The 17,920-nt window shown below is 32.4% G+C and overlaps 2 protein-coding genes across 2 annotated transcripts; one reads left to right on the top strand and one right to left on the bottom strand.

Annotated features, from left to right (window-relative positions):
- On the top strand, positions 1-5,232 carry LOC146926665 (O-fucosyltransferase 19-like). Its single transcript, XM_085700169.1, has 8 exons — positions 1-851; positions 2,053-2,125; positions 2,208-2,275; positions 2,775-2,863; positions 2,966-3,098; positions 3,242-3,474; positions 3,817-4,293; positions 4,579-5,232. Exons 1-8 carry the CDS (start codon positions 243-245, stop codon positions 4,826-4,828), a joined length of 1,932 nt encoding a protein of 643 aa, XP_085556295.1. The 5' UTR covers positions 1-242; the 3' UTR covers positions 4,829-5,232.
- A 5,954-nt stretch (positions 5,233-11,186) lies between these two features.
- On the bottom strand, positions 11,187-13,194 carry LOC146926664 (fructokinase-like 1, chloroplastic). Its single transcript, XM_085700168.1, has 2 exons — positions 13,179-13,194; positions 11,187-12,180 (listed from the first exon to the last, which is right to left on the bottom strand). The coding sequence occupies exon 2, from the start codon at positions 12,133-12,135 to the stop codon at positions 11,488-11,490; it is 648 nt and encodes a 215-aa protein (XP_085556294.1). The 5' UTR covers positions 12,136-12,180; positions 13,179-13,194; the 3' UTR covers positions 11,187-11,487.
- Positions 13,195-17,920: the final 4,726 nt, after the last annotated feature.

The raw sequence follows: 17,920 nt of genomic DNA, 5'->3' as shown, positions 1-17,920 counted from the left end.
ACACATTGGCACATTCACATAACAAATACAATTTCACATTGCCACTCTCTTACAATTTCTCCTTAGATTTCTCTCCCCCTCTCTCTCCTCTCTTTCTCTCTCCCAAACCTTCAACCAAAAACAAAAACACAAAAACAACAAAATTCTCTCTATTATTCTTTTCACAACAAAATTCTCTCTATTATTTTTTCCCAGAAACTACAACCATATACAAACTTTACAATAGAACATTACAAAATTTTATGCGATTATTCATAGTTCGTAAATTTAGCATAATACCGTCGTTCGCGATGTCGTCGGGCGGCCCAGCAACAGCTTCAACAAACACAAGCCCAAGGGTCGCGGGTCCCACAACAACACGTAGACGTGTAGCAGACAACAACGTTAACAATGATACAGAAAAACAACAGCAACAAGCTTTCCCAGATTTCTCCGAACTAGAACATCAAGACAATGATCCTGTTTCATCATTATTAAATTTAAACCACCACGCGCATGTTCATCATCACTTACATCCAATCACGCGCTACTTTCTCTTACGCGCCCGCATTTTCATAGAACATTTTCTTCTTACGTTGTCCGGTTCGGTTCAGTGGTTCCGGTCTGGAAAAAACGTGGGCCGAAAGATCTTTGCGGTTTTAATTATGTTGGTTGTTATGTCGGTTTTTTTTAAGGTTTCGTTGTTTATTGGTGGTGGTGTTGAAATGAATGGGAAAAAAAGTATTGAAAATGGACAATTGATTTTGCAACGGTTTAAAGAAGATTGGGCTTCTGCTCAAAGGGTTGTTACTGAAGAATCTTCTGAAACTCATGAAACTTCTATGCCTAAAAGGGTCCTTGAGAGATTGGCTGTAAGTCATTAATTTTTCATTCATTATTCACGTTTTGCCAAAAGTGCTTTTTCTTTTTTTTACTTGTCTCCTAAAAATTCTCTTTAGGGAATCTGTTTTTTTGTTTTTATTGCTTTTTAGCTTTTACCGTTATAAAGTAGAAAAGGTTAAAAGTTAAAAATTGCTTTTGTGAATAGTGTATATGATGAAAATTGTCTTTGAGAAATTAAATTTTAACTCTGTTGTTTTTGTCTTTGAGGAATTAAATTAGCTTTTACGTGTGATTGGATTTTGAATTATATTAAATTTTGGTTAAATGATTTTTCAACTCTTTTTTCATGGAAGATTGCTGGATTTAATAGTTTTTAATAAATATTTATTTTTTATTATTTATTATTAATATACTTACTTTGTTTTCTGGGATAAGGAGGTCACGTTTTTGAAACTGAGGTGTTTGGTGCACAGAATTTGGATTACGTCATTTTTTTAAAATGGAAGATTTATTATTGGTTAAGAGGTGTACAATTAACTTTTCTTTTGACCAATAAATAAATTTCTTTTTACTTTTATTTTCCATATTGATTCGTTAAAAAATATGGATATAGAGGAAAGAAGCAGTCAAGTCAACTTTGATTGAAATTGAGTACCAAAGTATGAAAATTAAGCCAAAGTGCGTGATGTAGAAGTATTTGACATGGTTTAAGGTTGGACCAATTTATCAAAACTAAGTTTTGTACTCATCTTGACAACTGAAACATGACTCAATTGGTGTTGGTTCGACACAAAACAAGGATAACAAGACTAAATACGTCGAATCAGCATCAATGATATCATTGTCTCAGTTGTAATGACCTGGAGGACCCTAAATCGATAGTGATATCGGTTGTTGCCATGACTATAGAACTTTGTTGTAAGGCAGTGATGTCTCCATCGAATAAGTGGAATTTTCAACTCTTTTTCAAAACTTTGATTTTGATTCCTTACATGTAACAAGTCGGTAGCACATAGTTTTGAATATTTTTAGGTTCTTGCTAGGTGGCTCTGACCCTAACACAACTTTGCATTTCCTTTTTGTGATTTTCTCACGCGTTTTCTATTTCTTTGTTGTTTTTTTCAACTTGCTTCATGTTTTCCATGCTGTAATATACTAATATAGCAACCCTATTACATGGATAAGTATTGAATTGTATAATAATTAATTTTAGTTTTTGATTTTGAATAGACTCCAGAAATATGGATGAAGCCAAACAGTGACAAGTATTATCAATGTGTGTCACGACCTAGGAATCGAATGAGTAAGTACAATTGTACTTGGTTTCACTCATGTTATGCTTGTGATCAATTTTTGTCTCACTTGTGTTTATTTGTTTCTTTCAGAACCGTCAAAAACCAACGGCTATCTTCTAGTTCATGCAAATGGTGGATTGAATCAAATGAGAACAGGGGTAAGTTCAAATTAAATTTTATATATTATTCATATAGTGTTGGGGTCCACTCTTAAAAATGTCTCTCATAGTTGGAAAGGGACTCTTTGTATATTGAATTTTCTCAATTCCAATCTTTAAATATAATTTTAAGGTGGACCACTTATAAGTCCAATTCTTGAAAATCGTTTGAAACTCCAACGATAATAGACTTTGCATTTTAGAAGTAGAAACTCATAGCTCTACTTTCTTTTCGCCGCTAATATGACGACTTGATCAGTGTGAGCTCGTCAAAAAACAAGGAAAACGAATATGTGTGGATCAAAACTCGACTAATATTCGGTTTTCCTTATTTTTTTTCGAACTGAAGCCGATCAGGACACCATCTCAAACGTAAAGACGAGAAAGACCGCGAACTTCTACTTAACTACTCATCATAGACTATAAATTTCAATAATTCTGTAAAACTATTTTCTATAGTTTTGTTTGCTAGATTCTAAAAATCTTCAATGACATGCAGATATGTGACATGGTAGCTGTGGCAAAAATAATGAATGCCACACTTGTCCTTCCTTCTCTTGACCATGATTCATTTTGGACTGATCCAAGGTAAATTTCCCTCATATTTCACAATCATGTGGGTGTATCAACGTTTATTTAGTTCCTCATGTTACCAATTTTCCAAAATATAATGTCCCTAATATATTTCAGTGACTTCAAAGATATTTTTGATTGGAGGCACTTCATGAAAGTTTTAAAAGAAGACATCGATATCGTTGAGTACTTGCCTGTTCGGTATGCATCTGTGAAGCCTATTGTCAAGGCCCCGGTTTCATGGTCAAAGGTGTGGATAATCAAATACTATATCATCTATCTACCTATTTTAGTTACTGTTAGGTATAGACGAGCACTAATGTGTCCGTCTGTTTGATTTTCTCGGTTTTTCTTTAACGCAGTGATATCTTATTTAGATACTTCGTTTTGCAGGCTAGTTACTATAGAAGTGAGATTCTTCCAATGTTGAAGAGACACAAGGTTGTACAATTTACTCACACAGATTCAAGACTTGCCAACAATGGTCTTGCTTCATCTATTCAGAAGCTGAGATGTCGTGCCAATTACCAAGCTCTTAAGTATACAGTTGAGATTGAAGAGCTTGGAAAGACTTTGGTTGATAGGCTAAGAAATAACGATGAGCCATTTGTTGCCCTTCATTTAAGGTATTATACCTCATAACTCAAAGATGTGTTTAGTTTCAAGAGAAACTACTCGAAACGTTTCGGTTCTAAATTTGTAATAAATAGATGAAAACTCCTAAAAATGGTTTTAAAAAATGACCTTTTCAGAAAAATTTGTAACAAACAGATCCTGTATTTGGTGTATCTCACTCAAATCTTTGAAAACAAAGACTAATGTGGTTGTTTTGTGATTAAAAACTAAAGAAAAAATGAAATTGAATATGTTTTCTCAACTCAAATAGACAAAAAAAATGTTATGTTTTATGGTCAATCACACTAAGGAAATTTGCTTACTTTAGGTTTTCCTTTCTTCCTATAATGCAGATACGAGAAAGACATGCTGGCTTTTACTGGCTGTAACCATAATCTTACTATTGAGGAGGCTGAGGAACTTAGGGTTATGAGGTATGAAGTGAAGCATTGGAAGGAAAAAGAGATTGATAGCGTCGATCGACGATTGCAAGGAGGTTGCCCTATGTCACCAAGAGAAGCAGCCATTTTTCTCAAGGCCATGGGGTACCCTTCAACTACAACTATCTACATTGTTGCAGGACCTATCTATGGTGGCAATAGTATGGCAGCCTTTCGCGCTGAATATCCTAATGTCTTTACTCATTCGACCCTTGCAACTGAGGAGGAGCTAGAGCCTTTCAAGCCATATCAAAATCGTCTCGCTGCTTTGGATTATATTGTTGCCCTTGAAAGTGATGTCTTTGTTTATACTTATGATGGAAACATGGCCAAGGCGGTGCAAGGTCATAGAAGGTTTGAAGGATTTCGGAAAACTATCAATCCTGATAGGTAGGTTTACAAAACATAAATGATTACTTGAATAGGATTTGGATCCTCTCCACCCTCTCCGTCTCCTCCAACCAAGCCTTAGAGGTTGGATTAATCTAAAGGTTGAAAGTGTTGTCCTCTCAACCGTTAAATTAATCCTTAATGACTGAGATTTTGTTGAAGAGATAGAGAGGGCTATAGAGGATCCAACCACACCCAAAATTTCTTTATTCTTTTAATTTATGGCACATCTCTTTTTTTCATCGTACATTATAGATAATCCATTTCATTTCGTATCATTTGCAGATCAAATTTTGTCCGACTGATTGATCAATTAGACGAGGGCTCGTTATCTTGGGAAAAATTTTCCTTAGAAGTTAAAAGTTTGCATTCAAATCGACTAGGTGCACCTTACCTTAGACAGGTAGGAGAGTCACCAAGAACAGAAGAGAATTTTTTTGCCAACCCTTTTCCTGGTTGCGTGTGTAACAAGTCACAAGAGCTAATTACAAGTCAAAAACTAGACCAAAGATTTGGTATTGGAGCACAAAAATGATAATATCTTAGTTTATGTCATTTAATGACAAGGCTAAATATTGGAGCTTCATCATGTTATTATTTTGGCACAACCTTAAAGTAAGGCAACTCACATGAGTTGTGGTTGAAATGTGCTTTCCTTTGTCAAGGCCTATTTGATGAGGCTGTTGAAGAATCAAAAGGAGCTTTATAGGGTTCTTATTTTATTCAACATATTAGTTTCAGGTTAGGTATACAAAAAGGGTGAACAATAGAAATTTTTTGTGTATAATTAAAAAGGGAAATTACAGATTAGAAAATTATATTGGGGGGAATTGGATTTTGACAATACCCCTTTTGGTGGTGTTGGAGTTACAATTGGATTTATTGATTAATTTTTGAAGGGCAATTGCCAAATGGAGCAAAATTGGATACATTTTTTAATTGAAGACTTGATACATAGGAATCTAGCTTGATACTTTACATTTTAATATTTTGTTTATATTTAGATTTAAAATGTATTTTTTATGTCTTGAAATGCAGGGCTTTGGCTCTGAGTGTATAAATTTTGATGATTTGGTTAATTTATTGATTTATTATTCTTTTGACTAATTTTCTACCTTGTTTGATAAGTAAAGAAAAGTATCTAGCTCAAGTTTATCGGAAGGAAAAAAAAAGATAAAACTGTGGTTGATAGTGAAAAGTGTAAGAAATTTATTGAAGTTTACGTGTGCTATTAATGAAATTTTTTCAAGACGTATTTGTTATTTTTGTATTAGAGATAGAACAATTGATTTACTTAATACTCTTTTCTTTTTTTCTGAAGAACGATTTACTTAATACTCTTTTAACCAAAGAAATATTTATGAAATAAATTAAAATTGAGGCCATCTTTGCCCTACATGGATAAATTTTCCGTTAATATGTTATTTTCAATCTTGACATTTATAATTAATAAATTTTTTGGCGTGGTGAAGTGGACTATTAAGCTTAGTTAATCATAATATTAAGCTTAGTTACATCATAATCAAATTGTATAATGTATATTTAATCAGCATGAAAAAGCCATTTTCAGTCAATGATACTCATGTTATAAATCACCTCTCATTCTCCCGATAATTTTGTATATATGTGGTCCCTGTTTGGACATCCGAATATGATTGCTTAACCTAAGGGGTCACGAATTTTTTGCATCTATGCTTACTATATAAGGTAAATTTGGAGTATTTTTGTAGACTTTGTTCAATTTTTTAGTGTATTCTCTCCTGCAAAAGATTGCACATGTTATTTTTAACTTTTATTTTATTATTAGTATTATTATTTTATTTTTAAACTACTTATATATTTTACAAAATATTATAAAATTATAATTTTATTTAAAAATATATGTTTTGAACCGAGCAAACGCTCCCAGACTCATTATTATAAGCACAATCCAAAATGACCTAAATCTAGTATTTGGGTCACTTAATCGCAACATATTTCTTCTCCATGAGGGAGGGTGCTCGTAGCAAGGTGGAGACTCATTCAAACCTAAATGGTAACGAAACTGTAACCGTCGAAGCCCTATGTGTGTCTTACCACGACTCCTCCGCCTCTATAAAGGAGACTCTCAACAGCCCCTAATGTTAGATTCTCTCTACTCTCCTAACCTCCTTTTCTAAACTCAATACTGACTTGAGCATCAGAGTGTCTGCAGATACACACCTTTCGTCGTTCCACTCAAAACAACCACTCACAACCACCGCAAAACACCGTTTCGACAGTTACATTCTGATCAGATACGATCAATATCTATCATTATAGATAATATAGTTTCTTCCCTCAAAAATAAATAATATAGTGTCTTGTGGAGGTGAATGGGAAAAATTTGAAGCCAATGTGAAAGGTACGGTATCTATACTATATATAAAGAAAACTACCCCTTTCAGCACACTTTTGGGTTGGAATTTTCATTCCAAAAATACCCTTAATTGGACTTTTCTTTCCAAAAATACCCTTAATTTTAAATACAATTAGCCAATTATAAAATAACACGTGGATTAGTAATCCATGTCACTAATCATCTTCGTTAACCCTCTTTTACCACCATTATTAGTAATTCATGTCACTAATCATCTCCGTTAACCTTCTTTTACCACCATTATTAGCAACTATATATCTACCAATTCCTGAAACAAAAGTTCGCTTACCAACTTCTAAAACAAAGGTATTTGTTGGCAAAAAAAGAGGTCAAAAAATAAAGAAACTTACAACTTGAATGATCACTATTCTTTCAAAAAAAACTTGAATGATCACTAACTAATCTACTAATTAATAACAGAAACGTTATTTTCTCATTCTCATTTCTCAACGTTATTTGTTTTGTCCTGCTTTATTTCTCACGGGTCTATGAGTTTTTTTAAATTTTTTTAAACAAAAATAATAGCCCATGAGGATTGGACAATAAATTTTTTTTTCTCACGTTTGTTATTAATCTTTTTGTAGAAGATTAGTAACAAACGTGAGCAAAAAATATTGTTCAAGATTGTACTTTTAATCCTCTAAAAAAATTAGTAACAAACATGAGCAAAAAATCATGTTAAAGATTGGATTTCAAATCCTCTAATAACATATTAGTAACAAATGTGAGAAAAAAATATTAGTAACAAACATGAGCAAAAAATATTGTTAAAAAGTGGACATTAAATCATCTGAAAAAAAGATTAGTAACAAACGTGAGAAAAATATTGTTAAAGATTGAACTTTAAATCCTCTAAAAATAGATTAGTAACAAACATGAGCAAAAAATAATGTTAAAGATTGAACTTTAAATCCTCTAAAAAAAAGATTAATAACAAACTTGAGCAAAAAATAATGTTAAAATTGGACTTTAAATCGTTTTAAAAAAAATAGATTAGTAACAAACGTGAGCAAAAAATATTGTTAAAGATTAAACTTTAAATCATCTAAAAAAAGATTAGGACTCAAAATATTTTAGAAAAAGATTTGTTAGGACTATATTAAACATGAAATATTAATAAGTAGGGTTCTCACAGTTCATAGTTCGTTCCCGCATTGTTTAGTTTCTTTCAACCTCTCTCAACCCTCTGCATCAGAATTCAGAATTAACCTGTAAGTTTTTTTCTTTTTCTTTCATGTTACAACTAATCAAAGTCGATTAATTTTATGGATTATTTGACTTTGCTGGTTTGGTTTATAAGTGATTATGATTCAATTGTTTACGATTAATTTCAAGGATTATTTAACTTTGCTGGTTTATAATTGCTTATACAAACTATAATAGCGTGACTTTTTTTATATAAAGAGAACCGTATTTTTTTCTTAATTATTAAATAAATCATTATTTTGTTTAAAACAATGTTTCTTTTACAGAACATGTCATTTATACATTTATGTTATGATGTTACTAATTACTATTAGAATAAACAATAGGAGATCATTATTTTATCTTTATTTTATATGTAGGCAAACTAAAATATGTTGAATTCATAAATAACTTTGTTATATGCCTTGACATATTTTGTTTATAAATAAATATATCAATAATTTTCATTAATATTTTAAAATTTAATCAAAATTATACAAACAAACATAATAAAATAATCACATGCGTTAGCGCAGTAGAAAGAGCGGACAGACGGGCACGATAGTGCCCGTCTTTCCGCTAGTAACTTATAAGGGCAACGATTACAATGCCAAAGCAAATTTGGAATTTTCAATTCATTTTCAACCTTTCCCTACACCCTTTAAAATAATTTATTAGGCTGTTTAAAACAAACAAAAGCAACTGAGGGTTGGGTCTAACGGAATACTATATTACAAAGAAATAATAGATATTGCCATCATTAGCCACTAAATAAGTCTCAAAATACCGAATTTTTAGTTCCTTTAAACTAATCAAATCGTGTCGGTCAAGCCACACTTCATTTAGGCCTTGAACTTCAGTCATACCAAAACTAATTAGTTGACATGTGACAAGGTTAGGGCAGACCTTCTCTAAGGTGGGGATGTGTCATGACACCCCTCAAAATTTTATTATTTTTGTTAGATATATATTGTGTCCAAAGTTGTTCAAATATTGTCAATTTTATCTAATGATGTAGTGGTAAGAGTTTATTTTGTGAGTGAATGGTTCAGTGATCGATCTTGTTAGTTATCGATTTTGTTAGTTACCACTCCACTAAAATGAGAATGATCGAACATGTGACGTGATGTAAAAAATAACGATTTTATTCGAGTCAAGATTCATCACTGTCCAAGTCCAAGCGAGAACTGTTAGATGAATTTTCACAAACACATATACTATACTTCTTTTTTGACCAAAGCAAGAATTGTTAGCTAAATTATCACATACACATATGATATACTTATTTTTTGCTAAACACATAGACTCTAACTAGAGAAGTGAAATAGAGTCAATCAAATAAGGGAAGGTAAAGTAGCAAAGAAAATTGATACCGTTGAAGAAAGACTTTGTTGAAAAGGAAATAACACGTTAGTCGTTGGACTTTTTCGTACATATGGTGGGAAGTGCACTTCTAATTATCTTGTTTCCTAAATCTTCTGCTGTCATTGATAGTTTAATTTCTCGTTTAAGTGTTGTATCTAAGTTATTCAATATTCTATATGTAATCTCAATTTTTTATAATAGAAAAGAACAAATATCATGGTCCAAGAAAGGATGTTTGAAAAGAAAATAACAATTTTCTATGTTTAAAACCACTTGGGTAGTTGGTCCGGTGGTTTTTTTTTTAATAAGTTAAATTAGCCCACCCAAATTGATACCGGAGAGAATCGAACATATCTTAGAGTGTGTTTCTCTCATGGTCTCAGATTTGATTATCACCAGTGTCAATTTTACTATACTAGTTTGGCTTTGTAAAAAATTTGATTCTCGTGAGTTTCAATTTCACAGGGCTAGTTTGGCTTCGTAAAAAAAACAATTTTCTACACCCTCCGGTCACTATTATAAGCAAAAATCAACATTCTGGATTCATTCATTTAATGATGTATGTGGTCTATAATAAAGACCACATACATCATTAAATGAATGAATCTACAATATTGTTTTTTGCTTATAATAGTGACCGGAGGGTGTATGTCCAAGTGATTTTCAGGGTGTTCAATGGGTGTGTATTTAGTAAGTGTTAGATGCAATTTGGGATTGAAGAAGGACAAAAGCCCATTTGTGCAGACCACTTTTGAAAGCATGTTGTAACAAACGGGCCGAACCAATCAGTTTAGTTGATGGTGATTTCTTGTCCCACCCAACATTTCTCGAAACATTTATTTGTCCGGATTAAACAATGCACACTTGGAATGTATAATCCGGACAAATCAAGGGTCTTGAGAAATATTAAAGGGCCTAAAAGAAACTATATTTGTTGGTTGAATAAAAAATTGGTCAATTTGCAAGTTGATTCAACCACAACTAGTTCTTAGTTCCTTAAAATTGAATGGAACTTGGCTGAACTCAGTAAAATTGGTTTGAATGGTGGCTCAATAGTAGGTGATTAAACCTTATTTTTTCAAAGAAATACTTTTTTAGTACTTATTTATTTATTTATTTACTAGTCATCCGACTTAACTGTGATAAATCTATTGAACTATGACTCTCTGATCCAATTCTAAGTTAGAAATTTTCCAGTTGAATTGATTATTTTTTTGGTTTAAACCATATGTTTGTTGCACACAATTGTAGATATTTATTCGTGAAACTAAATTCAAACTCGAAACCACTAGTAAAATTGGAAGGCACCCATTCCATCTTTTTTGAATGTTTAATCATACACATAAATCTTATGTAATAGAGTCGGAAAGAAGACCCATTACAAAAGAACATGTTTCAAAAACTCAGGAAAAGATACCCAAAAACAAAGCACTGAAACAGCTCGTATCAATCATACCATTATTAGTAGTTCCTCTAGCATTTTCTTAGACCGTTGGACAGAGTTTTGCTTAGCAGAATTGTATGAATCTAGTCAATCACACCATTATTAGTAGTTCCTCTAGCGTTTTCTTTACCAATTTCTTTCCGACACAGGTCGTGATATGTAACAGATGTGTAACACTGATACGGCTGCACTTCATGTCAAAAGCATAGTTGGTGTCCGACACGTGTCAATGTCCTACACAACACCAACATATGTGATTACATTTTACTTTCATTTGCTTAAATTATTGCCGATAACTACGTATTAATGTGATGTGAGTACTTTATCATAACATGCTGCATATGTTTATTCTATGTTACAGAGCAATTATTATAAGCACTGCCAAGAACATAGATGTACGAATTCTCCAGTACAATGCAAACATGTAATCTAGCATGTATTGGTTGCAGGAGGGCACATAAAACTAAAGCAGAACACAAACAATACAGAAGTAACAAGTACTAGAAGCACAAACTACAAACCCCTTACAAAAATAGGGTACATAAACATTTCAATTCTCAACTACAAAGTTTTGAATTGACACCCTCCACCTACTATTCAAAAGTTGTTTTTGGTGACATGAAATGGAGCCAAGTTAAACAAGTTCTGTATAATATTGATTGTTTTCTTCTGCTTGCTCCCATTTGAGATGAAACTATCACTCCTATAAAGGATACATAAATAAACAATGAAACAATTAACTACAAACTAATGCTTAATGACAGTGCTAAGTTTTCTATTCTAGTTGCACAAACAATATTTATCACCACATGGAAGGTACATAAACTTGTTCTTTCAGATTCTGAGTAGCACTTTCGGTAGGAAAACCTCTAACTCCACCAATAGTCCACTGCGATATAATTCCGGCTGCAATAGCGAAACGTAGCTGTCTCTCCAAAACATCTTGGTCTTCAAACATTTCTGGACAAGTGGTTAGTTTTCTCATAATAGCAGCCACAATAGCATCACCAGAGCCAGTTCTATCGCAAGTATAAGGAGTTATGAGCACGTCTTCTGTTCCAACCACAACCCCGTCAAAAGAAGGGGTATAATAGTGAATTCTAATTGTTCCATCGGTCACAAAAAGGAACTTAAGTCCATCATGCCACAAAGGCAAGATTTCCTCGGCAGTGTAATGGTAATACTCTTGACGATTCTTGGTTTGTTCGTAATCTTCGGCATAGTATTGTGGTTTATAATTTCTCTTCCTCTCGTAATGTTCTTCGTCTAGAAGGAATTCCAGCTCGGTTCTTGAAACTTCAATGATGTCTGCTTCCTGCCATGCTTTTTTAATTATTTCTCGAGTTTCATCGCGTGATCTCCACAGAGGTAATGGCAAGTTTACGTCCAAAAACACAAGGCCGCCAAACTTCTTGGACCACTTTATTGCTTTGAACAGAGTTGATTCCATAGAAGGGGATGTTAGAACTTCTGAATTGAAATGGAAAATCCTAGCCTGCAGTGGTACACATAAAAAAGTCAACAAAATTTATTTACAATTCATGCAGAAGAGTATTCCTCATACATTAACAAACTATTACAGTCAAAATAAAAACATAAAATATTACCATCACTACCAAAATATAAAAGCCAAAATATTTTTACCCTAAAATGCAGTGACCTTTGGTTTCAGAAGTGTCAATAAAATCAATTTTGGGATGGGTAGAATTGATTATAAGAGAGAAAAAAAATTCTAGCTTCCCAAACTCTACATGTGACTTACAAAATTCTGTAAATTTACACTTCATAAATGATTCCAACTTATCTTGCAAACCACATCAGTCACAATCCATATAAAAACCATTTGACATCACAAAATATCAAAATTGCTTTATCTTAAAGAAATCAATTCCACAATGCAATGTATCAGAATCGATTTTGCCTCAAGTGAATACATGATTTTTGCAGAATACTAATGTTTGGTTACCTTTCACACAAAATTTCCTCTGAACCTCAATTTGACATGAAGTGATGAGAAAAATAGCTCTAACATTAGATGGAAAAAAATGATACTAAATTTTACATCACACTTGCCTTCAAAGTAAAAACATTGAAAGATAAGTCACCTCCCTTCAAACGCAACTTTAACAGAATCAATATTAAAAAAAATCAACTTTATACAGTATCAATTTTATCAAACATTTATCACATTTATCAAACATTCTCCCTAACAAAGGCACAACCATCTTCCTCATATATTAACAAAACATGATTATACTTTCTTTAGCACAATTATCAAATCCAGATACGAATTGTGAATCACAAGACCAATTTTCCAAATCATTAACCTAATCTCATTATGAATAGTAAGATATGTTAATAATGTTATCAATAAGAATATGACACGTAAAAACAACTGACATAACAAAATGATAAGCTTATATATCATATAAGGACCTAAAAAATAAATAAGATGACAAAAGAAAAGTGGCTAACTATAAAAAAGTGACTTACCACATTAAGTTTTAGTGGTGAATCATTAGAATGAAACAGGATTCATCATAAGGAATCAAGATTTATCTTAACAAATTGCAATTTAAGATAGAATTCATGTCAAAAATAGATACTTGTATCGACTGTGTTCAGAATTATACTGAATCGAGATATGACCCGCATACCGTGAAATATTGATAAAGCCTAACTCAACCTACCAAATCTGCTTGTAAACGGAGGGAGGTCTCCCACTTATAAACACATTTTAAGATCATATCTCATCTAATGTGAAACTCATAACAAACCCTGTCACAACCAAGATTTGGTATTGGAGCACAAAAATGATAATATCTTAGTTTATGTCATTTAATGACAAGGCTAAATATTGGAGCTTCATCATGTTATTATTTTGGCACAACCTTAAAGTAAGGCAACTCACATGAGTTGTGGTTGGAATGTGCTTTCCTTTGTCAAGGCCTATTTGATGAGGCTGTTGAAGAATCAAAAGGAGCTTTATAGGGTTCTTATTTTATTCAACATATTAGTTTCAGGTTAGGTATACAAAAAGGGTGAACCATAGAAAGTTTGTGTATAATTAAAAAGGGAAATTACAGATTAGAAAATTATATAAGGGGGAATTGGATTTTGACAATACTCCTTTTGGTGTTGGAGTTACAATTGGATTTATTGATTAATTTTTGAAGGGCAATTGCCAAATGGAGCAAAATTGGATACATTTTTTTAATTGAAGACTTGATACATAGGAATCTAGCTTGGTACTTTACATTTTAATATTTTGTTTATATTTAGATTTAAGATGTATTTCTTTATGTCTTGAAATGCAGGGCTATGGCTCTGAGTGTATAAATTTTGATGATTTGGTTAATTTATTGATTTATTATTCTTTTGACTAATTTTCTACCTTGTTTGATAAGTAAAGAAAAGTACCTAGCTCAAGTTTATCGGAAGAAAAAAAAGAAGATAAAACTGTGGTTGATAGTGAAAAGTGTAAGAAATTTATTGAAGTTTACGTGTGCTATTAATGAAATTTTTTCAAGACGTATTTGTTATTTTTGTATTAGATATTAGAACAATTGATTTACTTAATACTCTTTTAACCAAAGAAATTTTTATGAAATAAATTAAAATTGAGGCCATCTTTGCCCTACATGGATAAATTTTCCGTTAATATGTTATTTTCAATCTTGACATTTATAATTAATAAATTTTTTGGCGTGGTGAAGTGGACTATTAAGCTTAGTTACATCATAATCAAATTGTATAATGTATATTTAATCAGCATGAAAAGGCCATTTTCAGTCAATGATACTCATGTTATAAATCACCTCTCATTCTCCCGATAATTTTGTATATATGTGGTCCCTGTTTGGACATCCGAATATGTTTGCTTAACCTAAGGGGTCACGAATTTTTTGCATCTATGCTTACTATATAAGGTAAATTTGGAGTATTTTTGTAGACTTTGTTCAATTTTTTAGTGTATTCTCTCCTGCAAAAGATTGCACATGTTATTTTTAACTTTTATTTTATTATTAGTATTATTATTTTATTTTTAAACTACTTATATATTTTACAAAATATTATAAAATTATAATTTTATTTAAAAATATATGTTTTGAACCGAGCAAACGCTCCTAGGCTCATTATTATAAGCACAATCCAAAATGACCTAAATCTAGTATTTGGGTCACTTAATCGCAACATATTTCTTCTCCATGAGGGAGGGTGCTCGTAGCAAGGTGGAGACTCATTCAAACCTAAATGGTAACGAAACTGTAACCGTCGAAGCCCTATGTGTGTCTTACCACGACTCCTCCGCCTCCACACTATATAAAGGAGACTCTCAACAGCCCCTAATGTTAGATTCTCTCTACTCTCCTAACCTCCTTTTCTAAACTCAATACTGACTTGAGCGTCAGAGTGTCTGCAGGTACACACCTTCCGCCGTTCCACTCAAGACAACCGCTCACAACCACTGCAAAACACTGTTTCGACAGTTACATTCTGATCAAATACGATCAATATCTATTATTATAAATAATATAGTTTCTTCCCTCAAAAATAAATAATATAGTGTCTTGTGGAGGTGAATGGAAAAAATTTGAAGCCAATGTGAAAGGTACGGTATAACTTATAAGGGCAACGATTACAATGCCAAAGCAAATTTGGAATTTTCAATTCATTTTCAACCTTTCCCTACACCCTTTAAAATAATTTATTAGGCTGTTTAAAACAAACAAAAGCAACTGAGGGTTGGGTCTAACGGAATAATATATTACAAAGAAATAATAGATATTGCCATCATTAGCCACTAAATAAGTCTCAAAATACCGAATTTTTAGTTCCTTTAAACTAATCAAATCGTGTCGGTCAAGCCACACTTCATTTAGGCCTTGAACTTCAGTCATACCAAAACTAATTAGTTGACATGTGACAAGGTTAGGGCAGACCTTCTCTAAGGTGGGGATGTGTCATGACACTCCTCAACATTTTATTATTAGGGCAGACCTTCTCTAAGGTGGGGATGTGTCATGACACCCCTCAAAATTTTATTATTTTTGTTAGATATATATTGTGTCCAAAGTTGTTCAAATATTGTCAATTTTATCAAATGATGTAGTGGTAAGAGTTCATTTTGTGAGTGAATGGTTCGGTGATCGATCTTGTTAGTTACCACTCCACTAAAATTAGAATGATCGAACATGTGATGTGATGTAAAAAATAACGATTTTATTCGAGTCAAGATCCATCACTGCCCAAGTCCAAGCGAGAACTGTAAGATGAATTTTCACAAACACATATACTATACTTCTTTTTTGACCAAAGCAAGAATTGTTAGCTAAATTATCACATACACATATGATATACTTATTTTTTGCTAAACACATAGACTCTAACTAGAGAAGTGAAATAGACTCAATCAAATAAGGGAAGGTAAAGTAGCAAAGAACCGTTGAAGAAAGACTTTGTTGAAAAGGAAATAACACGTTAGTCATTGGACTTTTTCGTACATATGGTGGGAAGTGCACTTCTAATTATCTTGTTTCCTAAATCTTCTGCTGTCATTGATAGTTTAATTTCTCGTTTAAGTGTTGTATCTAAGTTATTCAATATTCTATATGTAATCTCAATTTTTTATAATAGAAAAGAACAAATATCATGGTCCAAGAAAGGATGTTTGAAAAGAAAATAACAATTTTCTATGTTTAAAACCACTTGGGTAGTTGGTCCGGTGGTGTTTTTTTTTAATAAGTTAAATTAGTCCACCCAAATTGACACCTGAGATAATCGAACATATCTTAGGGTGTGTTTCTCTCATGGCCTCAGATTTGATTATCACCAGTGTCAATTTTACTATACTAGTTTGGCTTTGTAAAAAATTTGATTCTCGTGAGTTTCAATTTCACAGGGCTAGTTTGGCTTCGTAAAAAAAAAAAAAACAATTTTCTATGTCCAAGTGATTTTCAGGGTGTTCAATGGGTGTGTATTTAGTAAGTGTTAGATGCAATTTTGGATTGAAGAAGGGCAAAAGCCCATTTGTGCAGGCCACTTTTGAAAGCATGTTGTAACAAACGGGCCGAACCAATCAGTTTAGTTGATGGCGATTTCTTGTCCCACCCTACATTTCTCAAAACACCTTATTTGTCCGGATTACACAATGCACGCTTGGAATGTATAATCCGGACAAATCAAGGGTCTTGAGAAATATTAAAGGGCCTAAAAGAAACTATATTTGTTGGTTGAATAAAAATTGGTCAATTTGCAATTTGATTCAACCACAACTAGTTCTTAGTTCCTTAAAATTGAATGGAACTTGGCTGAACTCAGTAAAATTGGTTTGAATGGTGGCTCAATAGGTGATTAAACCTTATTTTTTCAAAGAAATACTTTTTTAGTACTTATTTATTTATTTATTTACTAGTCATCCGACTTAACTGTGATAAATCTATTGAACTATGAATCTCTGATCCAATTCTAAGTTAGAAATTTTCCAGTTGAATTGATTATTTTTTTGGTTTAAACCATATGTTTGTTGCACACAATTGTAGATATTTATTCGTGAAACTAAATTCAAACTCGAAACCACTAGTAAAATTGGAAGGCACCCATTCCATCTTTTTTGAATGTTTAATCATACACATAAATCTTATGTAATAGAGTCGGAAAGAAGACCCATTACAAAAGAACATGTTTCAAAAACTCAGGAAAAGATACCCAAAAACAAAGCACTGAAACAGCTCGTATCAATCATACCATTATTAGTAGTTCCTCTAGCATTTTCTTAGACCGTTGGACAGAGTTTTGCTTAGCAGAATTGTATGAATCTAGTCAATCACACCATTATTAGTAGTTCCTCTAGCGTTTTCTTTACCAATTTCTTCCGACACAGGTCGTAATATGTAACAGATGTGTAACACTGATACGGCTGCACTTCATGTCAAAAGCATAGTTGGTGTCCGACACGTGTCAATGTCCTACACAACACCAACATATGTGATTACATTTTACTTTCATTTGCTTAAATTATTGCCGATAACTACGTATTAATGTGATGTGAGTACTTTATCATAACATGCTGCATATGTTTATTCTATGTTACAGAGCAATTATTATAAGCACTGCCAAGAACATAGATGTACGAATTCTCCAGTACAATGCAAACATGTAATCTAGCATGTATTGGTTGCAGGAGGGCACATAAAACTAAAGCAGAACACAAACAATACAGAAGTAACAAGTAC

The sequence above is a fragment of the Medicago sativa genome, chromosome 4 (genome assembly GCF_051527215.1).
Source record: "Medicago sativa cultivar Bolivia chromosome 4, Bolivia_mono, whole genome shotgun sequence".
In the NCBI taxonomy this organism is placed as follows: domain Eukaryota; kingdom Viridiplantae; phylum Streptophyta; class Magnoliopsida; order Fabales; family Fabaceae; genus Medicago; species Medicago sativa.
The sequence above is the reverse complement of the archived record's forward strand: the minus strand, read 5'-3'. Positions and strand labels throughout refer to the sequence as shown.